The sequence below is a fragment of the Acinonyx jubatus genome, chromosome A3 (genome assembly GCF_027475565.1).
Source record: "Acinonyx jubatus isolate Ajub_Pintada_27869175 chromosome A3, VMU_Ajub_asm_v1.0, whole genome shotgun sequence".
NCBI lineage: Eukaryota > Metazoa > Chordata > Mammalia > Carnivora > Felidae > Acinonyx > Acinonyx jubatus.
Window position 1 is genome coordinate 77499338 of NC_069388.1, and position 27393 is coordinate 77526730.

The 27393-nt window shown below is 35.9% G+C and overlaps 2 protein-coding genes across 4 annotated transcripts in view; one reads left to right on the plus strand and one right to left on the minus strand.

The window, feature by feature from the left end:
- Positions 1-5651, minus strand: part of PUS10 (pseudouridine synthase 10) — a 73004-nt gene extending 67353 nt beyond the window's left edge. For 2 of the 3 annotated variants that reach the window (XR_008289337.1, XM_015070528.3), the window contains exons 1-2: positions 5443-5566; positions 1601-1741 (exon numbers count right to left, since the gene is read on the minus strand). Coding sequence is in view for 2 of the 3 variants with exons in the window: in XM_015070528.3 (XP_014926014.1) it covers positions 1601-1726 (126 nt within the window). In the remaining variant the exon portion in view is untranslated. Of the gene's footprint in view, positions 1-1600; positions 1742-5442 lie in introns of all 3 variants that reach the window. The other variant, XM_027072395.2, reaches the window with a different exon arrangement.
- A 331-nt stretch (positions 5652-5982) lies between these two features.
- PEX13 (peroxisomal biogenesis factor 13) lies at positions 5983-26008 on the plus strand. The gene is made up of 4 exons (XM_027072396.2): positions 5983-6147; positions 19437-20131; positions 20664-20789; positions 23119-26008. Exons 1-4 carry the CDS (start codon positions 6056-6058, stop codon positions 23415-23417), a joined length of 1212 nt encoding a protein of 403 aa, XP_026928197.1. The 5' UTR covers positions 5983-6055; the 3' UTR covers positions 23418-26008.
- Positions 26009-27393: the final 1385 nt, after the last annotated feature.

Sequence of the window (27393 nt, forward strand, 5' to 3'; positions counted from 1 at the left end):
ATATGACTAGAACAGATCAAAACCTAAGTATATTACAAAAAAAGTCTTCAAATATTTTCATATTTACATAAAATGATACAAATAAAAGTTGGTAAGACTAAGTGTCTTTATAAGATATATTTTTTAAATCTTACGACAAATGCATAGAATGATAAAATAATGTGTCTGAAAAAATGTGTAAGGAGTGTTATACAAAACCAGTCTTATTACTTTATAGTCACAGTGTGTATAAATGAATATACACATATATATTAACCATCATAGCATATGTACCATTTTCAAAGTGTTTTCACATACTTTATTAGATACTGTCCCTTAAAATCCTGTGAAGTGGATGTTATCATCAATCCCATTTAGAGAGGAGAAAACTGAAGCTGGAACTGGGATTCAAATCCATGTCTTCTAGCTCCAAATTCTAGGCTTTGGATTCAGACAGATAGTTCATATCCTAGCTTGCTCACTTAATAGCTGTGTAAATTGGGCAGGTTGTTTACCTCTCTGTGCCTCAGTTTCTTCATCTGAAAATAGAGACAATCATAGTATGTACTTACCTGATAGGTGATTATTAGGATTAAATGAGAGCTTGACATATAATAATGTTATATGAACACTGGATATAATTATTATTTCCAAAATAATACAAACAACTAATACATAAGGGAAATGACTTATATTTCTAACTCCTGAACAATTTTTAAAAACTGTAAAATGGGGTGCCTGGGCAGTTCAGTTGGTTAAGTGTCTGACTTCAGCTCAGGGCATGATCTCCAGTTTGTGAGTTCGAGCCCTGTATCAGGCTCTGTGCTGTCAGCATACAGCCTGCTTCAGATCTTCTGTCTCCCCTCCCTTATCCCCCACCCCCCACTCTCCCTCAAAAGTAAATAAACATGTAAAAAAATTGTCAATTGTAAGAAACAGAGTGTGCGTGTGCATATTACTGTTAATATAGGTATATATTCACATATATATAATTATTGTCTCTAAAAAGACCATCACTAGTAGAATCAAGTATATTTCACAAAATATGTTACATATTTTATGTGAAAGTATTGCTAGTCAAACCTCTGTATGTTATCATAAATGTCAAAGATCCCTGTATATTATTTTTGTTGTTATTAATAGTAAAAAATGATGATGGTAAGCATTTACTTCTAGAGGGTTACAAATACCTATTTGTAAGTACAAATGGTAATACAGAAAACAGAAAAAGAAAAAAATGCAGCCAAATCCACACTTAATAGATCTTCCACTTAATAGAAGATCTCAGGACTGTCATTCTCCTGTCACATATATTACTAACATCTGGTTAGAAGTACTATTTTTTGATATCTGTCTACTCTTTGGGAGAAGTATATACAAACATTACATACACCAGGGATGTGCTTCACAAAGATCCCACTACATTAAGTGTCAGATATAATCACTTAAGAAGGAACTTACACTTTTATGGTCTAGTGGAAATTCCATAATTACCATTATCAGGAATTATTTTATTATAGTTTTTTTTTAATTTAATTAATAGCTATGGATACTTTCCCCCAAATGTACAGGTATTCATTTTAGAATAGAGAAACTTTCTTTAGAAACAAAATGAAAGTACCTTGTAGGGACGTTTGTAAGGTGCATGAAAATCCACACCACAGAATCTGAAGATACATCTTGGACAGGTACCAGTACTGAGCAACAACTGGGCCACATGCTTATTTTCCTCAGTCAGTGGAAACATATTAAATAATTATAACTACAAAGAAAGAAAAAGTAATGAATATCTTTCGTGTTTTACTTTCACAGACAACTATGTCACCTTTAGAGATAAAAACTAGCTTTAATTTGAAAACACTATTTCATACTCTTCAACAATATCCCTCTCATTTTATGCATATTTAAACATAAACTTGAAAGACATTTACTAGATGGATCAGGTAAAAGTTTCTAATTGTCAAGGAATTTAGCTTAGCATTCTGAATTATTGATAAAGTACGTCAATTTAACTAAATCAATCAAAAGAAATAAAAATAATCAAGAACAGTTGTCTCTGAGGAGGGTAATTCAAACAAAGAATGCAGAGTGAAATTTTGTTATTTTATACCATTCAGGGCTGTTTGGGAACACAGAATAGTAAAGTCGATAAATTTTCCCTATTAGAAATTAAAAATGAGTTTGCTAGGAAAAAATAATCGGAGCAGTCTATCTAAGATTTTACTAGCCTTACTGATAGCTAAGCAGTCAAGTATTTAAAACAAATTGACCAGTAGATCTAAAAATACCAATTATAGTTTGATGAAATAACTAAATGATAACCATTAGGAAAATGAGAAAAACCTGCTCCTCTGATGCACAAGTAAAACCTCCCCCCACCAAAAAAAAAAAAAAAAAACCACAAATTACATGCAAAATAATTTAGAGTAACTATTATCTAACACAAGTTGCTACTTTTTGCAATTTGAATAAACTCCCTTAGAAACAAATACAAGAGAATGGGGTAAAATCCAATATAAAACTCTTATTGCCAAATAAAATTAAATTACTAAAATTAAATTACATAATCATTCTGTTTCTCAAATATAGATATCTGATTATTGTACCACCTCATATTACTTTAAAATGAGGAACTGGCAATATTTTATAAAACAATAATTGCATGGCAGTATTGTGGGATGGTATAACTATGGTCATGCAGATAAAAAACGGTAGCATTTTTTGAGAGGCGCCTGGGTGGCTCAGTCAGTTAAGCATCCAACTTAGGCTCCAGTCATGATCTCACACTTCGTTGGTTTGAGCCCCAAATCGGGCTCTGTGCTGACAGCTAAGAGCCTGGAGCCTGTTTCCATTTCTGTGTCTCCCTCTCTCTCTCTGCCCCTCCCCCACTCACACTCTGTGTTTGTGTGTGTGTGTGTCTCAAAAATAAATAAAACATTAAAAAAAACAGTGGCACTTTTTAATTTGTGCAGTTTTATAATCCAAATGAACTTGCTTAAAATTTGTGGGAAGGTAAAGCTCTTACCAACTCCTTACTCTGAAGATGTGATTCTTAGAATTGGCTTGTTTTCCAACCCTTTAGAACCCACTCTTACTTGCAAGTTTTTAAATGTTCATGGACACTTAACAGCATACCCTTCACATAAAGAGTGAGGAAGGCAGGTAGAGTGTATCTTATACAGAACCCTTCACCATAAAAATCAGTTCAGCAGCCAGGACTACAAAAAACAGACTCCCTCTGGCTGAGTTCTAACTCAGGTGAATACAATATGGGAGCTGGTAGGCAGAAAGAGAAGAAACTCAGACATGCCTGGATACACCAGTGAGAACTTTGAGACACTGAGACTGAAGCTCTGATTTAGGGTTGCCTAAGTACATTTGGGCTCGAGGCCATTTTCATGAAATGACACAGAGTATTTGGAGAACACTTTGTACATAGAGAAGCTCTGTGTGGTCATCATCATATAAGTGATATGAATTCCTTCCGCCAGTCCATTTAATCTGCTAGTTTGATAGTGACAAGGGGTGGCATTCACTGAGGGGCTGATTATCAGCATTTAAAGTATGTCCCTGATTGCACTCCCTTCCCAGAGAAACTATTTCTGTCTCTTTTTGTCTCCTTTCCATTAGTTAAGGCCAAAGATTTCATTTAATTCAGAATTAATCTTTAACTCAGAAAGAGAAACAAACCCTCCTCCCTGATAAATAAGTGGCTGAGTAAGTTCTTTAAAAGGTCACTTTGTATCAAAGATTTCCCTGGGGACTTAAGTTAAATATTTTTATTAAAATGGATGCTTTCTTAGGGGCACCTGGGTGGCTCATTCCGTTAATCTAACTCTTGATTTCTGCCCAGGTCATGATCTCACAGTTTGTGGATCAAACCCCACGTGGGCTTCTTGCTGACAGCGAGGAGCCTGCTTGGGATTGATTCTCTTTCTCTCTCTCTCTCAAAATAAAATAAATAAACTTAAAAACAAATGGATGCATTCTAAGGATAAGATCGTTCCATTTGCAACAACATGGACAGACCTAACAGTTTATTATGCTAACTGAAATAACTCCAACTAAGAAAGATAAATACCATATGATTTCACCTATAAGTGAAATTTAAAAAAAAAATTTTTTTAACAAAAACAAAATGAGAAAAGAACAAATTGATGGTTGCCAGAGGGAAGGGGAGTGAGAAATACAGGCTTCCTCCGGTTATGGAATAAGTCTATGAAATAAGTCACGGGAATAAAAGGCAATGATATTATAATAGGTTGTAGGCTGACAGATGGTAGCTACACTTGTGAGCACGGAATATCAACATAGAGAAGTTGAATCACAATGTTTTACACCTGAAACTAATGTAACACTGTCAAGTACACTAAAGTAAAAACAACTTTTTAATTGGAAAAAAAAGGGGGGGGGGATGCTTTCTTTCCTTTGGCTCAAAGACTGTTTATTTCTCCAATAAGCACACTTAAAAGTAGCATGCAAAGTCAATACATAACACATTACAATCTTTTGGCTCTGAGAAGTTCCCAAACCTGTTCCAGAATTAGGAAACCTCCTGCCCCACGTAATTTAAAAGAGAAAACAAAACCCTCTCTTTGGCGTTTATGTGTTACTAATGGAGCAGTCTTCCAAACCCTCTCAAGATGATTTTCATTTAGCAACAATCTAGCAACTTCTCAAGCAAGTTGGCATGTTAACATTAAAAGGAGGAAATGCGTTATGCCTTAAGGTTGGTTGTTTTATTTTGATGTACAGCACGGAAAGGATTTCATAAGACATCAGAAATAAGTTGTTTCATATAAGGTTTATTATCTTTGAAAGCAAGCCCTGAGAAATGTATCCTATACTGTAAGGTTTTCATTGTTGGTTGCCTTTAAGATTTTTTTTTTTTATTTTTTATTTTTTTTGCTTTTCGCTTGTTTTACAGACAGAATCGGAACAAGTCATTGCAACAGAACTTCCTCCCACGTGTCAGCGTCCCTACGGGTTTCGGGTCCCTTCTCCACAAAACAATGATACTTGGAGAGGACGATGGACTTTATTTTCACCTCTTGGACAACTGCAACCATTCGTTGCAAACAGAGAAGGGGAAAGGGCGAGTGAAAAAACACCAAAATGGCCAGACTGAGTCTCACATCCCGTGATCTTTTAATACTCATTTCCACAGAGAAGGGTGTCATTCGTCTCATGGGGGTGGGGAGAAGTGGATTTTCAGAACTTCATTGCGCTACCGTTACACTCAGCTGCAGAATGTACTCTAGTCTCGGAAATTCATCCAAGATCTAACCTCGAGTCTCTCCTTCGGCCAAGCAAGCCCTTACCCCCTTCAGTCAGGTCCAAGAAACTTCCCACTCACCCCTCCTTGCTAACAAGGTCGCTCCAGCGGAAAGGAAACAACCCCCTCCATCCAAACCTCTCCAGCGCCCAAGCCGCACTCCCACCCCTCGGACCTTCCAGCCTCACCTTCTCCCACGACGCCGGAGCCTAAGGTTTAACCCCTTCCGGCTCCCAGAGGGAACGGGGAAGACTAAAGACAACGCACCTACTGCGTGTAGCAATTCTGTTCCCCGAGGAAACGAGAGCTTTAGAAGGAAAGTACCAGGTCCTCTCGCAGGGCCTGAATGAACTCTCTCCCCTTCTCGTTTGTAGGGAAACCAGAAAAATTGCCTGGTGCACCGCCCCAACCCTTCACCCCATCCCCACCCCTTCTGGGGTAGGAGTCGGTGGGACCCAACACCCCGCCAGAGCCAGACTAGTCCCAGAGAAGCCTCCGTGGACTCCGACGTCTAGGAAGTTGTAGTCGCTGTTAGAAATATCGATGAGCCCTTAGCCTCAGGTTTAGAATGGAAATTCTTGCTTAAGCAAATAAAGAGAGTGTTCCCCACCCCCGTGGATTAGCCGCATCTTCCTATCCTCAAGTCCCAGCCAGCAAAGCACCACAAGCGACGTCCTGACTGCAGGGGTGGGCGGGGTGGAGGGCTCGGTATTCTGCCCGTTGCGCCTGGCGCGCGAGGTACTAGTGTACCCGGGCCTGGAGCGTCCCAGCGCGGACCAGGAGTGAGCGGAGGCGGAGGAGATGGCTTCCCAGCCGCCGCCTCCCCCGAAACCCTGGGAGACCCGCCGAATTCCGGGGGCCGGGCCAGGACCAGGACCCGGCCCCACTTTCCAGTAAGTGTGGGATTCTTCAGACCGCGGGTTTGGCGGGCTGGAGCGGGAACTTGGCAGGAGACGGTTGAGGCCGTTGTTGGGCTGAGGTGTCCCCTCCCCCCCCCCAACCAAACCCCAACGGTGAGGGTATCAAGGTGGGGACAGGGCGCCAGTGTGGGGAATTTCGATGTCAAACAGCTGTTTCTGACTTGACGGCTCTTGGTAGGGACATTGTCCAGGGAGCCTCTGGGCGCCTCACTGGGTCCCGGTGCTTGGAAGAAAGGGGGCGGCTTCCAGCCCCTTGCTGTTAGCGGGACGCCGTGACAAAACTGCTAGACCCCCTTTAAAGCGTTAGACTTTTCGGTCTTCCGCAGATGAGAGTGGCTGGCACTTGCCCAGCCCCGGCTCGACTGGGAACAAAGTCTCTCCAAAGCTTTTAACAACCTCTCGATAAGTTGGTGAAAGCCCAAAAGGTCGCTTTTACGCAACTGGAACCCAAGCCTATACAACTTTGAGTTGTTTTCTAGCATAACTCAGCAACGTTTTGGATAAAGGTTTGGAGAAGCAACTTCTAAGCGGAGTTCTAAATCCAAGGCCTATGGATGGCCTTTGTGTGCAAAATAGTGTGTCATTTTTCTAAGCCCTGTGTGTTTTGTATTTGTTTTTAATCAGTGTTAAATGGATAAAAAGTTAAAATAGAATGAGAGAAGACTTTCACAGCCTTGTCTGTTTCGTGTTGGGTGGATCTGGACATCCAAATTTAAGTGGTGACATTCGGATGTCATCACCTATCATACAGTAGGTTTACCTAACACCTAAAAATCCCCAGTATACTGGAATGTATTTCTACTGTGTTTTAAAATCTTGTAATCCTTATTTAAACGTCACGATGCTTGAACATATTAGCAACTTAATTTAATAATGACAGATACATAACAAGTAATGAGCCATAATTATACTGTTAAGATGAGGCGACACTTTCTGCTACCTTTTTTATGAGCGATTTGACTTTTAAAAAAAGTTTGGACAGCTATTTGGAAGACAGATTTTATACCTGACATCCTGTTAAAGTTCTGTTTATGTAAAATTAACCATTTTCCCACTTTTTCTCATTGTGAATTTTAAACACGTAGAGACCAGTAGAGAGTAAGATAATGAATACTTGTGTATTCACTCCTAGCTTTAAGAAATGTTAACATTTTTCCAGATTTGCCTCATTTTTTCATATTTTTTAAAAAATAAAAATTACAGAAATGGTTAAGCCTCTCTTTCTTCTTTCCTCCTGTAACTACTGTCCCTATTTGGTGTTTAATGTACCCAATTGTGTTTTCATACTTTATTTGATACTTTAGTACCTAGGTTTATATGTTATATATATGTGTGTGTACAGTATTCACTATGTTTTTAAACTTCAAATCATATGTGTGTGTATCATTTTGCAAAATGTTTTCCCCTTAAATATTATTGATTTTGAGATTTATCTTGTTCATACGTATAGCTGTAGTCCATTTTAATTGCCATAGGATATTCTATTATATAAAAACAAACTATTCTGTTGTATTAAAGTATTATATATTAAAAACTGCAGTGACCATTTGTGTGCCTTTCTCCTTGTCCACATTTCCAAGAGGCTTTCTAATAATGTTATTGGGAATAGAATTGCTTGGTAGAGGGTATGCTTATGTTTAAGTACTAACTGTTGCCAAGTTGCTTCCCAAAGTGGTTTTATACCAGATTTTACATTTTCACTAGCAGGGTATTCTGTTTCTCTACATTCTTTCAAACACTTGATGATGTTATTTTTTAGTTCTGTATTTGCTAATCTAATGGATGTGAAATATTTTCATCTTTAATTTGCACTTCTCTGGTTAGTAATAAGATTGTCTTTTTGAAAGTTAATTAGACATTTGAGATTTTTCTGTTGATATCTTTGGCTCACTTTTTAATTGGCTATATGTTTGCTTCTTAACTTGGTAAGAGTCCTTTATTCTAATTCTATACTAATTCTATTATGTTTGTTTTTAATATCTTTCAGGCTGTGGCTTGTCTTTTTGCTTTACATTTGTGTTCATTTTTGTTGTACAGATACTTTTTAATTTCAATATAGCCAAAATTTTCATATTTTATTGTTTGTGTTTTTTGTGTCTTGGCTAAGAAACCCTTCCTGTCTTAGATCAAGAAAATTTTTCTCTATTTTCTTTTTCTTTTTTTTTTCTCTCTTTTTTTAAGCTCATTCATTTTGAGAGGGAGAGAAACACAGCCAGAGAATCCCACGCAGGCTCCACACTGTCAACACAGAGCACTAGGGGAGGGTGTCTGGAGGTGGGGGCGTGGATCTCACAGACAACAAGATGATGATGTGAGCCAAAATCAAGAGACTGACCCTTAACTGATTTAGCCACCCAGGCACCCCCTCTATATATTTTTTTTACATGTTCTGCATTTCACATTCATATTTTTAATCCACCTAGAACTGACTTTGTTGTACAAAATCAATGCAAAATAGGTAATCTAGTTTTTTTTTTCCATGTGGATAACTGTCCCAGTACCATTAATTTATATATTCTGTGCTAGTTTATAATGTCATCACATTCAGTTTTCCTAAATGCGTGGTTCTGTTTGGGATTCTGTTGGTCTTTCTAACCACCACAGTTTTTAATAAGTTTTGATATCCGGTATGTCAGTTACCTCTCCACATTGCTGTTCTTCATAATTGCCTTTGTTACATTTAACCATTATAAAAAGACTTACTGTGATTTTTATTGAAGCTTTATATTTTATGAAAATACGGACTTTTTGCCTCCAATTGTGTTTTGTGACTGTCTCCATGAAGTACTTTTCCATCTTTTATATCCAGCATAATTCAGACTTAATTGGTTCTGGTGGTTTGGTTGAAATTCTCTTTGTTCCATGTTGCAGTCCTGTCATTTACAAATAAGCCAGCATAGATAACCAACAATCTTGTATTGCTCTTGACTTTCTTTGGAATGCTTCTCAAGTCTCACTATTAAGTTTGATATTTGCTTTTTGGTTTTGATAGTTCTCCTTTTGAACTTCCATCTCCTTGCTCAGATTTTTATTATGAGGAGTATTAAATATTATGAATGACTTCTAAGAATTTGTTGAGATAATCGTATGTATTTTTTAAAATTTGAAATGTGATTTATTTACATCAATTAACTTTCTAATTTAATCAATCCTTAAATTTCTGGATGAACTGCTTAATTGTGATTGTTTGTAAAATACAATGCTGAATTCTGTTCTAATATTTTAACATATTTGCATGTATATTTCTAGGTGAAATTAGCCTGTAATTTTCTTTCTTTGCACTATCCTTTTTTAGCTTTATTTCCAGGTTGCATAGGTACAGAAATTTTTCTTTTGAGTCTTATTTTTATTCCTTTATAGGTAGATTATTTTTTCCTTAGTAGTCTTTAAGATTTTACTTGATACCTTGGTCCTCTGCAACTTTATTATGCTCTGTTCAGGTATGAATATACAGACATGTATATTTTTTCCTCCTGCTCAGTAGCTACAGTGTTCATGCTCACTCATAATCCTTCACCGTAAGGATTCAATCTTTTTATTTTTTCTTTTCTTTCTTTTTATTTTATTTTTTTTCAATATATGAAGTTTATTGTCAAATTGGTTTCCATACGACACCCAGTGCTCATCCCAAAAGGTGCCCTCCTCAATACCCATCACCCACCCTCCCTTCTCCCATCAACCCTCAGTTCTCAGTTTTTAAGAGTCTCTTACGCTTTGGCTCTCTCCCTCTCTAACCTCTTTTTTTTTTTTTCTTCCCCTCCCCCATGGACTTCTGTTAAGTTTCTCAGGATCCACATAAGAGTGAAAACATATGGTATCTGTCTTTGTCTGTATGACTTATTTCACTTAGCATAACACTCTCCACTTCCATCCATGTTGCTACAAAAGGCCATATTTCATTCTTTCTCATTGCCATGTAGTATTCCATTGTGTATATAAACCACAATTTCTTTATCCATTCGTCAGTTGATGGACGTTTAGGCTCTTTCCATAATTTGGCTATTGTTGAAAGTGCTGCTGTAAACATTGGGGTACAAGTGCCCCTATGCATCAGTACTCCTATATCCCTTGGGTAAATTCCTAGCAGTGATACTGCTGGGTCATAGAGTAGGTCTATTTTTAATTTTTTGAGGAACCTCCACATTGTTTTCCAGAGCAGCTGCACCAGTTTGCATTCCCACCAACAGTGCAAGAGGGTTCCTGTTTCTCCACATCCTTGCCAGCATCATAGTCTCCTGATTTGTTCATTTTGGCCACTTTGACTGGCGTGAGGTGATATCTGAGTGTGGTTTTGATTTGTATTTCCCTGATGAGGACCGACATTGAGCATCTTTTCATGTGCCTGTTGGCCATCCAGATGTCTTCTTTAGAGAAGTATCTATTCATGTTTTCTGCCCATTTCTTCACTGGGTTATTTGTTTTTCGGGTGTGGAGTTTGGTGAGCTCTTTATAGATTTTGGATACTAGCCCTTTGTCCGATATGTCATTTGCAAATACCTTTTCCCATTCTGTAGGTTGCCTTTTAGTTTTGTTGATTGTTTCCTTTGCTGTGCAGAAGCTTTTTATCTTCGTGAGGTCCCAGTAGTTCACTTTTGCTTTTAATTCCCTTGCCTTTGGGGATGTATCAAGTAAGAAATTGCTGCAGCTGAGGTCAGAGAGGTTTTTTCCTGCTTTTTCCTCTAGGGTTTTTGATGGTTTCCTGCCTCACATTCAGGTCCTTTATCCATTTTGAGTTTGTTTTTGTGAATGGTGTGAGAAAATGGTCTAGTTTCATCCTTCTGCATGTTGCTGTCCAGTTCTCCCAGCACCATTTGTTAAAGAGACTGTCTTTTTTCCATTGGATGTTCTTTCCTGCTTTGTCAAAGATTAGTTGGCCATACGTTTGTGGGTCTAGTTCTGGGGTTTCTATTCTATTCCATTGGTCTATGGGTCTGTTTTTGTGCCATCAATCTTTCTTTTAATTCAGGAAATTTTTCACTAATTATATCTCTATTGTTGAAGAAATATTCTTTCCCATCTCTTCTTCTAGGGGACTCCTATTAAACGTTGTATCAGGAATAGTTTCCACTACAAGTAATAATATGTGACTTACTGAGTTTTGGACTATAAAGACATTTCTTGTTTAGTTAACAAAAAGTCTAGAGATCTCCTAACTCAACATTGTCATTAGGAACCTACGTTTTTCCTGGCTCCCTTTTTAAATTTTTTTCTGTAAGCTTTCTGAGAGTTTGGGCCATTTCTGTATTAGTCTTTCTTCTTTGAAAGGAATCTCTTTTTTTCCTCCAGTGCTTTAAAGATTTCCGTCTTTGTTTTTGGTTTTCGGCGATTATACTTTGTTGGGCCTCAAGGTAAACGGTTTCGTTTGTGTTATTTTGGGTGGGATTCATAGAGATACTTGAATCTGATTTGATGTCTTTCATTAATGTCAGAAAAGTTTCAGCCATTATCTCTTCAAATATTCCTTCGGCCCGTCATCTTTTCACCCCTTTGACTCCAACAGCATATATGCTCTGTATTTCACTGTACAGCCCATACCTTATACTCCTTTCTGTATATATTCTTTTGTTACTCATACTTCATTCTGGGTATTTTCTTCGGAATTCTTTCGTAGTTCACTGATGTTTTTCTTTCAAAATGTCCAATCTGGTACTGAACCAATCATTAAGTTCATAGTTTCAGTTATTTTAAATTCTTCAGTACCTTGTTCTTTCATGTTTTAAACAGGTAATGTATGTTTTTAGCTTTTCTACTTTTTTTTTTTTAGTGGCAGGATTAGTCTGATTACCTAGAATGCCATTGGTTGAAGTGGAATTCCCCAAGTTCTATCTATATTTTCACTGTGTTCCTTAGTCTACAACTAATTTTCTTTTTGCCTCATAGTTGCAAGATAATCCCTGTGGCTGTGAGCATCATCTCTAAGCTTTGTAATGGAGTTTTCTTCATATTTACATGTTTTTATTTATTTCAATTTTTATTTCACAGATGTCATTGCTTCATTGATGTCTATTTTAAACATATTTGCAGGGCGCCTGGGTGGCTCAGTTGGTTAAACGTCCAACTTCGGCTCACGTCATGATCTCGCGGTCTGTGAGTTCGAGCCCTGCATCAGGCTCTGTGCTGACAGCTCAGAGCCTGGAGCCTGTTTCGGATTCTGTGTCTCCCTCTCTCTCTGACCTTCCCCCATTCATGCTCTGTCTCTCTCTGTCTCAAAAATAAATAAATGTTTAAAAAAATTTTTTTAAACATATTTGCAATCCTTGTTGAGCTGTTACATGAAACTTATTTTTCCTTGAATGAATTTTCCTTCTAATTGTTGATTTTTGTTAGTTTGGTTTCTTAGTGTTTTTATTTCTTCTTGTGTACGGCATTTTTGATATGTTTGTTTTGAATAGGCATTTTTGAGTTGTTTCCTCTCCTTTCCCTTCCATTTATCTCTGTGTCTAGTAGGTTTTCTATTGGCTCTCCCTGCTCCTTCAGCATGCACCCTCCCATGTAAGAATCAGGTGTAAAAATGGTGGCTTAGATTAAGGATATCAAAGATGAAGTCACTGAGTCAGTAGTTGTTTCATTTCCTGGTCTTGAGGCCTAGTCAGAGTCCTACCCTTCTTAGTTCTGTAACTTCCTAAAAATCTTAAAACTACTGTCAGCAAGTTTCATAATCTCTTTTTAGAAGCCAAAGTGATGCATCCCAGGCCACAGCTTCAAGCAGTGAATTATTTCCATTAGAAAGGAGCACTGTTAGTTCTTGTTACTTCCTAGAAGGCTACGTCCTGGTTGTCACTACCTGATTTCAAACCCAGAATTGAGTAGGCCTGTAGCATCACCCTTCCAATCATTTTACATTTCTGTTTGGTTTCTGTTATGTAAATCTAGATATGCCTATTTGTTCTTTTTGTTTTATCTATTATTGCTCTTACTTTAGAGCAGAGCTGCTTTATGAAAACCAGGAAATAACTACACTGTTAGTCACCTGACCCTTTTTAAAGTTTGGTTCTACTTTTTGTGATGTGATACAATATGAAGTAAACATAACCCATGAATTATTCTTGCCAAAAATGTTAACATGATTCTAATTAAACCTTTAGATGCAATGTTTAATTTAACTGGAAATGTAAAGGATAGAGATATATTTAAACAACATTTTGGGAAAACACAGATTTAGAATGTAAGACATTCTAAAAGAAAACTGGCTGGACTCTTCAAAAAGTCCAGGGCATTCCAAAAAATGGAATGATTCTAATTTAGAAGAAATGAGACAAACAACCAAATGCAGTGTGTGAACCTTAATTGAATTTTTGTTAAAAAAAACCCACAACAACCTAAAAGACATTTGACTCTTAAAACTCAATGATAAAAAGGCAAGTACCGTAATTTTTCAAATGGGCAAAATATCTAAATACACATTTCTCCAGAGAAGAGTTAAAACTGGCAAATAAGGGGCACCTGGGTGGCTCAGTCGGTTGAGCGACTGACTTCGGCTCAGGTCATGATCTCACGGTTTGTGAGTTTGAGCCCTGCGTCAGGCTATGTGCTGACAGCTTGGAGCCTGGAGCCTGCTTCGGATTCTGTGTCTCCCTCTCTCTCTGCCCCTCCCCCACTCATGCTCTATCTCTGTCTCAGAAATAAACATTAAAAAAATAATAATAATAAAACTGGCAAATAAGCACATGAAAAGATACTCAACATCATTAACTGTCAGGGACATGCAAAACAAAATCACAATGAGATACCACTTCATACCCACTAGGCTGGCTATAATGAAAAAGATAATAACAAGTATTGGCAAAGATGTGGAGAAGTTGGAACCCTCATGCACTACTGATAGGAATATAAAATGGTACAGTTGCTTTGGAAGACAATCTGGCAGTGCCATAGAAGGTTAAGCATAGTTACTCTATGATCCACCAATTCCATGCCTAGGTATATATACCCAAGAGATATGAAAGCGTATGTCCACACAAAAATTTGTACATAAATGTTTATGATAACAGTCACAAAAGCCAAAAAGTGGAAACAACACTATATCTATCAACTGATGCATAAACAAATATAACTCAGCAGGAAACAGGAATAAAGTACTGATAAATGCTACAATATGGATGAAACTTCAAAACATTACATTAAGTAAAAGTAGCCAGTCACAAAATACTATATGTTGTATGATTCATTTACAGTAGATTCTCATTATTTGCAGATGCCAAATTTCCTAATTCTCCTCACTAAAATTTATTGTAACCCCCAAATCAATGCTCATGACACTTTCATGATCATTCACAGACATGGATAGGGTAGCAAAAGATTTGAGTCATCTCAGATGAGATGAGCTGAGATTGAACAAAGCAACACTCCTGCTTCTTGTTTTAGCTTTAAGCTTAAAGCAGGTGTCCTTTTAACAACCAAATGGATGCCACATTTTTCATATTTTTGTTGGTGATTTTGCTATTTTAAAACGGCCTCTAAGTATAATGCTGAAGTGCATTGTTTCCCCCAGGAACAATGATTCTATTTGTTAATTAGATGTTCATAGCAAATTTATAGACTATGACTATCGCAAATAACAAGAATTAACTGTATGTGAAATCACCAGAATAGACAAACCTATAGAAACAGAAATTAGACTAGTCATTGCCTAGGATAGGGAATAGAGCAGGAAATAGGTAGTGACTGCTAATGAATGTGGGATTTCTTACTGGGATGCTAAAAATGTTCTGGAATTACTTAGGTAGGTAGTTGTACACCTCTGGTATCTCAATAAAACTGAAGACACTTGAGGGTAATGGATATGTGTTGAATTTTAATTGGATAATGATATGGAATTGTTAATTTTTAGAGATGTGAAAATGGCATTATGTTTTGTCTGAAATATCTTTGCTCTTAGGAAATAACATGTTGAGGTATTTAGGAGTAATGTATCAAGTCTGCAAGTTAATTTTAAATGGTTCAAGAATTTTTAAAAGACTAGACATTGAGAGAAAGAAAGTTCATGTGGCAAAACAATAATAGTTGTTGAATCTAGATAGAAGGAATGAGGGTATTCATTGTACTTTCAACTTTTTTTTCTGTTTGAAATTTTTCAAAATAAAAAGTTGGGTTGGTGAGACTTTTGGCACGTTCAGCACAGAATATACATCTTTTGTTATAAGTTGTAGGTGTGTTGATTTCTCATTTTGCTGGTTGTAACAGAAGGCCAGATGGAATGTGGACACTGAATGTACTTGTATATGCCAAAAATAGCATTAAAACCAGAGAAGAGTTGGAAGAAACTTTCTTTTTTTTATTAAGCATTTACATTTAATTCCTTACAATTTTTAAACTAACATATTCATCAAAACTTATAAAAAAAGGATATATAAAGAAAAAATAATCTGTATTAATGATCTGTGTGATATATGTGTTTTAAATATTCACTAAAAAGAGACTTCAGCATAGTGGTTGTATCAGTACCTTTTATATGCTAAGCACTGTAGTAGGTGATGGAGAAACAAGGATAACTCCTGCACCTATGAGGAGCTCACCTTGTAGAAGAGGCAGACATGTATACAAATGTAAGATACTGTACGATGATGGACAAAGAATTGTGGGAAGGACTTCTGATGACAGTAGAATAATTTAAGGAAAAAAAACAACGCTATTAAGGACAAATAGAAAAACTAGGCAGAATATAAAAACATCTGCTTAAAAACATCTGCTTGAATGCATTATAGAATAAATAAGGTAAAGATTTATGGAGCCCAGATCCAAAAGATGGAAAAAGAGAAAGATGGAAATCCACAAAGGTGAGAGTAGATTCTCATAGAAGCTGCTGCTGATTCCAAAAGAAGCAGTTTAGATGATGGGAAGCTAGTTGAAGAGCACCTTCGACAGATTCTTGGAGTATGGTTAGAGTCTAGTAGTCCTCCAAGACAGGGTGCTGATAAATTACCCATACCTTGTGTTATGACCCTAAAAAGATACATCTATCTAGATATGAGAGTATAAAAGAAGCAGACACTCCCTTACAGGAGCATGAACCCAGCTTCAGATCATCTCAATCCCTGAAATTAGATTAGGGACAATCATGGATTGATAATAGCTTTAACAGGCTAGTTTGCCTGAAGCAAACTAGAGGATAGTTCAGAAAATAGTATCCAGAATGAAATACACCTAGAGGAAGAGAGCATCATCCAGAGTCTCAAATTCTTGCCACAATTCTTCATGTATGTCTCATGCATAAGCAAAATCAAGTAGCAGGACCCAGAAGGATATTAGATAACATAAATTGAAACTAAGTGAAACAACATATGAGAAAACAGATTTCAAAGGGACTCTAGAAATTGGAGTTACTGAACAGACTTTAACATAAATTTAAAATGTTTAATATGTTGAAGGCAATAGAAGAAAACAAGGAATTTTGGCAGATAATTGGAAACTATCAAAAGGAAAAGGAATATGTAGAACAAAAATGCAGTAACCAAACTTAGTAACTCATTGGGTTTAGCAACAGTTTAGACACTGCTACAGAGATAGTGACTTAGAGCAACGTTCTAAGTGTGTTCTGTAGCTACCAAGACTGGCTGCTGTTTTCAAACTATAAATTAGCAGCCCACAAAAAGATAATGAAACTTTGGCCAGAATGTAAAGCAACATTAATACTAAGCACACTATTTAGTTCAGTTGGCATTAAGAATTCATTGATAAAGAGGCACCTGGGTGGCTCAGTTGGTTAAGCATCTGCCTTTGGCTCAGATCATGATCTCACAGTTTGTGAGTTTGAGCCCCACATCAGGCTCTCTGCTGTCAGTACAGAGCCTGCTTCAGGTCCTCTGTCCCCCTCTCTATCTGCCCCTGCCCCACTCACACACACTCTCTCTCTCTTAAAAATAAATAAATAAGCTTAAAAAAATTTTTTAAAAAAGAGTTCATTAATTCACATTATGGTACAAGATACTTATTTTGTGATGTATTGGCCCTTTTGAATAGCAGGACCTAAAGGATAATTAGGAAGAAAATATCCAACATATTTTTGCACAAAGAGACAAAAGGGCAGAAAATGCAGAAAGGATGGGAAGAGATTTAGAGGATTAAGCAAGGTATAATTTAAAAATAGAGGGGCGCCTGGGTGGCGCAGTCGGTTAAGCGTCCGACTTCAGCCAGGTCACGATCTCACGGTCCGGGAGTTCGAGCCCCGCGTCAGGCTCTGGGCTGATGGCTCAGAGCCTGGGGCCTGTTTCCGATTCTGTGTCTCCCTCTCTCTCTGCCCCTCCCCCGTTCATGCTCTGTCTCTCTCTGTCCCAAAAATAAATAAACGTTGAAAAAAAAATTTTTTTTAATAGAGAAAATGAGGGGCGCCTGGGTGGCTCAGTCAGTTAAGCGTCTGACAGCTCAGGTCATCATCTGATGGTTTGTGGGTTCGAGCCCCATGTCAAGCTCTGTGCTGATAGCGCTGAGCCTGGAGCTTGCTTCAGATTCTGTGTCTCCTAGTCTCTCTCTCTCTTTCAAAAGTAAACATTAAAAAAAATGTTTTTAAATAGAGAAAAGGAGTAGTCTTATAATTATACAACAATGCTTCTCAAAATATTTGTGCTGATACCTAATACCTTTATAAAATACAGTAAAAATATAACAATGTCAGATTGCTTAAACAGTCTTATTTGTTGTACTTTTCTCATTATAGGTCAGTGCATATGACTCATAAATTAGCACTGATCGACAAACCATACTTTAAGTAGCATGATACTAAAGAAATTGAATTTGTAATTAAAATCATAATCATCTTGATAGATGTTGAGAAATCATTTGATAAATTCAATGTTCATGGTAAAAACTCTTAGCAAATAGAAATAGAAAACAAGTTACTAAATTTACAATAACTCTACAGTAAACATAATAATGGTTACATGTTGAGAAATTTCCCTTTGAGATCAGAAATGAGACAAGAATGCCTATTAATCACTTCTATTCAAGATTGGACACATGTCTTAGGTGCAATACCTTCCTTAATAATCAAAACTCTAAGAATTGGAAATATACCCATCATTCACATACAATATGACTGCAAATCCTTAATTGAAAATCCAGAAGAATCAAAAACAAGTTTGTTGGATACAAGCACCATATTAAAAAAAAAAAATCCATTATTTCTACATAACAGTATCAAAGTGAAATTTTAGAAGACACCATTTATAGTAGCATCAAAAAATATCAAATATACAGGAATAAATCTAAAGAAAACCTGCCACAAGGAAACTATAAAACAGTATGGAAACTTAAAGTTATTTTTAAAAACGATTATTCAGAAAAATCTTTAAAAGATCTAATAGGGCCACCTGATTGGTTCAGTTGGTTTAGTGTCTGACTCTTGATTTCTTGATTTCAGCTGAGGTTGTGAGATCCAGCCCTACATCTGGGCCTCCATAGAGCCTGCTTGAGAATTTCTTTCTCCCCTCTCCCTCTCCTGCACACTTGTGCTCTCTCTGTGTCTCTCTCAAAACAAAACAAAAACCTAATAAATGTGGGTTGAAACTCTAAATATTATAAAGATATGGTTTATCTCAAATTAACCTACAGATTCATTGTAATCCCAAACAATCTCAATAGGGTTTTTTTGTAAGTATTTTTTTAAATGTTTATTTATTTTGAGAGAGAGAGAGAAAGAGAGTACACGCACTTGGGGCAGAGAAAGAGGGAGAATCCCAAGCAGGCTCTGCGCTGTCAGTGTGGCTTGAACTCACAGACCATGAGATCATGAACTGAGCCGAAACTAAGAATCAGCCATTTAACTGAGCCACCCAGGCACCCCTCAATAGGGTTTTTTTGAGGGAGAGGGTGTGGAACTTAAAGCTCTGATTCTAAAATGTATATGGAAATTCAAAGGGTCAAAAAAGCTAAAACACTCTTGAAGATGAAGAACATTGGAGGAGGACGTGTTTTATTGAATACTGCTAAGACCTATTATAAAACTATAATGATTAAGATAGTGCCATTTAGAGGCAAGGATGGACAAATACCTAGTTGTAACTAACTCTGAGAAAATAGGTTGAAGATACTGCTAATAATGCTAGCAAGTAAACAAGAAAATAGAGTTTAGTCAGCTCTTTTATCTTGTTCATTTTAACACTGAGATTCTAAGCATGTAGGTATTAGAGACTAATCCTTATTTTTACCACCTCTTCAGTAGATCTGTCATTAACACTGGGTATGTAAGAGGTGTTTAATAGTTTCTTTGAATTGAATTTATTATGTGCTTAAGATACTATTTTGAATCTTTTTTTTTTTTTTTTTAGATCTGCTGATTTGGGTCCTAGTTTATTGACAAGACCTGGACAACCAACACTTACCAGAGTGCCCCCACCTATTCTTCCAAGGCCATCACAGCAGACAGGAAGCAGCAATGTGAATACTTTCAGACCTGCTTACAGTTCATTTTCTTCAGGATATGGTGCCTATGGAAATTCGTTTTATGGAAGCTATAGCCCTTATAGTTATGGATATAATGGGTTGGGCTATAACCGCCTCCGTGTAGATGATCTGCCACCCAGCAGATTTGTTCAGCAAGCTGAAGAAAGCAGCAGAGGTGCATTTCAGTCCATTGAAAGTATTGTGCATGCATTTGCCTCTGTCAGTATGATGATGGATGCTACCTTTTCAGCTGTCTATAACAGTTTCAGGGCTGTATTGGATGTAGCAAATCACTTTTCCCGATTAAAAATACATTTCACAAAGGTTTTTTCAGCTTTTGCATTAGTTAGGACTATAAGGTATCTCTACAGACGGTTACAGTGGATGATAGGTTTAAGAAGAGGCTCTGAGAATGAGGACCTGTGGGCAGAAAGTGAAGGAACTGTGGCTTGCCTTGGTGCCGAGGACAAAGCAGCTAATTCAGCCAAATCTTGGCCAATATTCTTGTTCTTTGCTGTTATCCTTGGTGGTCCTTACCTCATCTGGAAACTTCTGTCTACCCATAATGATGAAGTCACAGGTAAGAGTAATAGAATAGGTTCAAAAACCACATAACAATCTCGAATTTCAAGAATAGATTTGTTAAATTAACGTTCTTTGTGTTCATTTGTATTTAATATTTTGATCCAATTATATTTTCAGTTAAGAACTTGAAAACTGGAAAATGAATATATAGCAAAAACAGGCTTACTGATTAGTTTATTGTTTGTTTAATGTAAGAGTACACATTGCCTGACTACTGTTTACAGGGTACTGAACTTGATGCTGTAGAGGCTACAGGTATGCATAGGACATAATTCCCTTATCTTTCTAAAACTTACTGGCAGGGATGGATAAGACAATATACAGGTAATTGTAATTTTGACCTTGAAAAAAAGGAGGAAGTTCATAATATATATCCTAGTGAGCATATTTTTGGATTTTGCATAGTGTTAATTATAGAATTTACTTTGGCAGAGGGTGGTGCTTTTCTCTTGGCAAATAGATTTATACAGTTTACACCATAGCCAGTTAACACTAACCCTAACTTTAATTCTTAATTTGGTTTGTAGACAACACCAACTGGGCAAGTGGTGAGGATGACCATGTAGTTGCTAGAGCAGAATATGATTTTGCTGCTGTGTCCGAAGAAGAAATTTCTTTCCGTGCTGGTGATATGCTAAACTTAGCTCTCAAAGGTAACAAAACATGAATAAATTGGAATTACCCATGAATTTTTTGAATTTGTAAATGTACTATTAAAAACTGCAACAAAAGATCTTGGTCCTTGTTCGTTAACTCAGAAGTAGTTGCTAGTATTTCTCTTTTGTGTCAGTTTAGACCTTCCAGATCCAGGGATGTGGAAGAAAAATGCCCAACAGGGTTGTTCCAATAGTATTTCACTGAGATAAGGAAAGATTCTGTTTATGTATATAATCACTTATAAACTCAAAACTTGAATTCCAAACTCTGTTAATCCCCACACAAAAACATGAGATTAACACTACATGTAACAAATCTAACAACCCGAAGAAATTCTCCTGTGACATAAGTATCCCTGTCAGTCTTTAATTGCTTGGACTGGTATTGCTTTCTTTTTTATTTGACTAGTTTACTTCAGAAACTCCCAACATGAATATTTTAGGAATTACTGTCATGAAGTATTAAAGAACTTCAGCAAGGAATTTATACACATCACAGGTTTATTTTTGAACCAGGTCACTAATAGTTTTTAATGGTTCCAGGTAAAATGGCCTTTTCCCTTAGCTTTCCTCAGTAAGGATGATCAGAATTTTTATGGATTTGCAAAAAAAAAAAAAAAAAAAAAAAAAAGATTTCTGTGTGTTTGTGGGGATTCAGGTTTGCTAGGAAGAGTAACATTTTGTTGGTAAAAATACTAGTGACAATAGTAACAGTTATCCTTTATAGGATAAGGCACTATATATCTTTCATTTAACTCTTATAATAATGCTGTGATGTAGGTACTATTATCATCCTGACCTTGTTTTACTTATGAGAAAACTGAGACTCAGAATAACTAAATGGGATCACAAAGCTAAGGTGTGATGGAGCTGGACTATGAACCTAGGTTTGTCTGACTTCAGAACCTGTACGTGTAACCACTTTGGCTGTTTTCCATGTGATCTATTAATGGAAACTTGAGCCTTTAATTAGTTCTAGTCATTACATAGGGAAAAAATATCTTCCATGTTCACATAATTTATTGTATAAATAATTGAAAATTTTGGATCAAATTTGCTAAATCTCTGCCTCATCCCTCATACATAAAACCTAGGCTTCTAAGTATTAGATTCATATTTTTCTTCTAGTGAAAATAGCACTTTCCTATTTTGGATTACAAAAGAGTGATTTCTTTTTAAGATTTATTGTTAGACCCATACAAATAATTAGTTTTAATCTAAATAAAGTATAAAGAAGATCAAGTGTGGTTTCTTTCAATTATAGTATTTCAGGAAAATTTTATATCTCATATTATTCTTCCACTAATGACACCTCTTAACACTTTAGCTTTGCTTCTTTGTTTTCTTCCTTTGCCCAAAATACATTTGAGCATTTAGAACAAAATCAGTCACAGACATGGTTGATTTTAAGTGTTTTATTTATTCTCTATTGTAGAGTATTAGACATAAAAATGTTATATTGTACCTAACTTATAGTGTTGACCTAAAACCCTAACAGTTAAACAGCTTTTTAAAGATATGAGTAATCTTTAAAATACCAAAAAACAAAATTGAATATATTAAATAAATCTTTCCTACTTTAAGCTTAGAGTACTGCCTTACCTTTTTGTCATGTGCCTAGAGATAACTGAGGCCTTTATTTTTGCCTATCTTGGATTAAAGTTAGCATTCAGTATCTTCAGAATTATTCATCACAATCACATGGAATGAATTTTGTATTTTGGCCAAAAGTTACGTAAAGAAATTTGGCTTGTATAAAGGTATGTATTTTCTATACTTCCCTGTAACTTCTATTGAGAAGGACTGAGAAATTCATTTCTTAAATTTCAGTTTAAAATATGAAAGACATGGGAGAGAGCCAAAGCATAAGAGACTCTTAAAAACTGAGAACAAACTGAAGGTTGACGGGGGGTGGGAGGGAGGGGAGGGTGGGTGATGGGTATTGAAGAGGGCATCTTTTGGGATGAGCACTGGGTGTTGTATGGAAACCAATTTGACGATAAATTTCATATATTGAAAAAAAATATGAAAGACAGTGATGTTAGTTTTAGCTTTTAGGAGAATTGAATCTCCTTACTCTATGAATGGACCAACTAATAATAAACTTCATGTTCTTCAAGGCTGAAAATATAGTAAGTATAAAATAAAAAGTATAAATTGTAAGAAGGGACTCTAGAACTGTTAAGCCTACTCATTTGATTTTGAATATATGTATTTTTTTATGTATTTTATTGTGTAAGTGTAACAGATCTTAATATTTTATTATTAATATTTTGTTGGACTCCAAAATGTGTTATAATTACAAGGCTGTCTTTTCTTCCATCAGAACAGCAACCCAAAGTGCGTGGTTGGCTTCTGGCTAGTCTTGATGGTCAAACAACAGGACTTATACCTGCTAATTATGTCAAAATTCTTGGTAAAAGAAGAGGTAGAAAAGCAATGGAATCCAGTAAAATTTCCAAGCAGCAACAATCTTTTACCAACACAACACTAATTAAAGGAGCCACGGCTGCTGATTCTTTGGATGAACAGGAAGCTGCCTTTGAATCTGTTTTTGTTGAGACTAATAAGGTTCCAGTTGCACCTGATTCCACTGGGAAAGGTGGAGATAAACAAGATCTTTGATATCTTTCATGTTTGCCTGCAATTGAACTATACTTTTTAAAAATTACTTCTTACAAAGAAATTAATCTACAATCCAATGAACACATTTGTTAATGGCTATTCCAGGTGTTTTGCTGCTAGAAATTATTAAAGTTGTACACTAGTATGTTGGTCTAGTGACCTGGTTACATTTTACGAGTTCTTAGACCATGAGGGTATTTGTTTCACCTAGATTTTAAGATTATGGAGACTGCTGTCATTTTCATCTTATATAAAATCCTGTGTTTATTGAAAGAGTAAGTTTGATGAACTATAGAATACACTGTTTGCTACAGTAGGGGTCATTAATGCTTTTTAAAGTTAGAGATTTGGAATTGATTTGGAATCCTCAGATAACGAGTGATAACACACAAATATGAGAACAGGCAAAAGGCTAATTTTTTTTTAACAACTTTAATTAAACTGAATAATAAAAATTTTCTGATCTGTGTTATATGCAGTCTTGGGTTTGCTTTAGGCAGTAATATATTTTTATCTACTAACAATTAATACTTTTAACTTTTATTGTATTTTTAAAAATTCATCTTGAAAAGGTCTTGAAAAGGTCACTAGAAGCATGGTTCTAGAGTGATATTTAGCCCTTATAGTTTTTCCTGCTAGTAAAAAAGGCTGAAAATTCTCTTTCTTACAGATTATTTCCATTTCTTCTGATGATCATGGAATGTTTTATCCCTTTACAATATGACTAGTTTTCATCCTGGATAAATCAGAATATATGAAGGATTTACTTTCTTTTTCTCCAGCCAAGACTCAAATCCTTCAAATTTACACATTACAGTATAATCATTTCCAGCGGTAATGATTTATATCTTTTCATGGATTCTCTGCTTTTCCCTCGTATAATTACTTTTTAAATTCCATATTCAGGCTGTTCTGTAAACATTGAAAACGTGTCACATTGGATACACATTCTGTTAGGTTTAGTTTTTACTACTGAGACTATAAACGCAATGCCATTTAGCATATGATAATACTATACAACTTGTTTTATATTTAATAATGACTTTAAATGCAGTTAAACTTCACTGAATATTTAGCCATAAAATTGGAAAATCATACAAAACTGGAAAACCTAAACGTTGTGATCATAGTACAAAATAATACTTTCAGGAATACAGGTGTACAAAAATACATTTACAGATACTTGCTGAAAGCCTGGGACTATTTGATAAAGATTTTGATTTAGTATTTTCATCTTCTTACAGACTTTATGTTGTAAATAATTCTAGAACAGTTCACACTAAAACATAGAAGATCCAGATATATACGTATATACAAATATATAGCATGGAACTTTACTAAAGTCTTTTTGGGAGCCTCTCCTTTGAAATGACAATATAATAAGTAACATATAATTTAAACATATAATATAAAATACAAATATTGACCCTGTGCAGAAAAAAATAATAAGATAGTAAAATTTATTTATCTTAAGCCTATTTTTCGAACACCGAGATACTTACTCTTCAAGTTGAGATAAAGTTCCTTGCATATTATTTTCCATTTGTGTTCTACAATTAGAGGTTCTGGTTTTGTTAGAGTAATTTATGGATATTTTGTCCTTGAAACAATTTTTGACAAAGCAAATTATTAAATTTGGTGTTCAAACATGTAAATTGTGGGTGCTTGGGTTGCTCAGTGTGTTAAGCGTCCAGCTTTGGCTCAGGTCATGATCTTACAGTTCATGAGTTCAAGCCCTGCATCAGTCTCTGTGCTGTCATCGCAGAGCCTGCTTCAGATCCTCCATCCCCCTCTCTCTCTGCCCCCCACCCCTGCTCTCTCTGTCTCTCTCAAAAATAAACATTTAAAAAAAATTTTTTTAAAGAAACACCTAAATTGATTGCTAGAAGTCAAGTCAGGTAGGGGTGAAATGCTGAGGCATTAAGGATAGAATTTGTGACTATTAAAGGTGCCTAGGGAGAAGAGTATAGCACAGAATGAATGACAAAAACAATTTCACTTTTCTTAGGGTATTTGTTTTTTGGTTAAGTATGCTAAATTGCAATATACGTTATCTGGTAACTATTTGTTTCTGAAAATTCCTTTTCGATTAGAATTTTGTAAAAGGAATTTAGGAAAATAAGCAGAGAAATTTTGTAGCCTTTTTTATCATGATAGTTTTAGTGTAATTTTTTAGTTGAGATTAAATGTAATGTTCACAGATCTATTATTGTTTTTAGAAACTTATTTAAGGAGTACTACTTTACAGAAATTACTAACTGAAACCAAAACATTTTCAATTAAACAGAACAATAAATCACAAGTTACAGTAAGAAAACAGATTTCATTTAAAAAAATTTTCTGATTGTATTTTATCAGTTTAGAAAGGAAAAGGTAAGAGGACTATAAATTTTCTTGTTTTAACATTTTATGTAGGTACTTGATTCAGTCTATCTTTATGTCATAATTGTATGTTTACTTGAATATAGCTGTCTTTTATCTTCTGCTTTCTTTGATGGAAAAAAGAACAGAAATTGTTCTTCAGTTAAAATTTCATTTTGAATAGATTGTGAAGTTACTTTTACTGGACAAATAAAAGTATATTAAACTTGGTTGACATTTTTTGAAGATAAACTGTTAACTCTTTGCAGGTTGAAATTAATATAAAAAGTCTCTATTTTTCTTCATATCATTGTATATATTAACTACTGCAAACCAATTTGTGCTATTTCCTTGTGATGTAAAGAAAAATATCAGATTTACATTTATATAAAAATAAAAACCTAAAAGGTTATAAATACAAGACCACAAATCTAGGTTTTGGGAGATCTATTTGCTAGTCTGGTTACCACTATGAACTTACTGCAAGATTTAGCTCACAGTATTTTTCAGTTTCCTCACTAATAACATGGGGCATAGCTGCTACATCTGTCTCACGTGAGAGTACTCCTTAAAAAATGTAAAGCAGGGGCGCCTCGGTGGCTCAGTCAGTTAAGCATCCAATTTTGGCTCAGGTCATGATCTCCCAGTTTGTGGGTTTGAGTCCCACGTTGGGCTCTGTGCTGACTCAAAGCCTGGAGCCTGCTTTGGATTCTCTCTCTCTCTCTCTCTCTCTCTCTCTCTCTCTCTCTCTCTGCCCCTACCCCGCTCACACTCTATCTCTCGCTCTCAAAAATAAACATTTTAAAAAATGTAAAGCAAAATTAAAAGTACAATGTTACAGCAAGTGTATGTTTTGTAAATTTTTCTGTGTATATTGAAACTTTTTACATTCTGTAAAAATGTCACAAAGGATTTATATCCATCTAGAATTTCAGAATCACATATACTTAATTAAAAATCAAAATTTGCGGGGCCCCTGGGTGGCTCAGTCGGTTAAGCGTCCGACTTCAGCTCAGGTCACGGTCTCGCGGTCCGTGAGTTTGAGCCCTGCGTCAGGCTCTGGGCTGATGGCTCAGAGCCTGGAGCCTGCTTCTGATTCTGTGTCTCCCTCTCTCTCTGCCCCTCCCCCGTTCACGCTCTGTCTCTCTCTGTCTCAAAAATAAACAAACTTAAAAAAAAATTATTTTGCTGAATACTAGAACTGCCTAACTTAGAAAAACACATTGGAATATTTATTCAACACAAGAAGTTTTGTTTTTTCAGCATTGCCTTGACATGTTCTTTCGTATTAGTTTTTTATTGAGCTTATCTTATTTGGAAGAATGAACTGTTTCTTTTAAACTCAGCAAATGCATGAATCCTTTGGGATACTTATTATGCTTCATGAATAGTTTTTCACATTTACAGAAATAATGTTTAACTTAAGGCTAATGTTTCTGCTCATGTAAAATGAATGTTTTGGTTTGTGAGGGTCTCAGGTGTTCAGAATTGAGTCAGTCATTGATCATACTCTTTATTAATGACACCAATATCATTGGTCTAGAAAGGCTACACTTTTGTTCTGTTTTATTTCACCTTTATTTTCTTCCTCTCCTACCTGCTATTCCGTACTCCT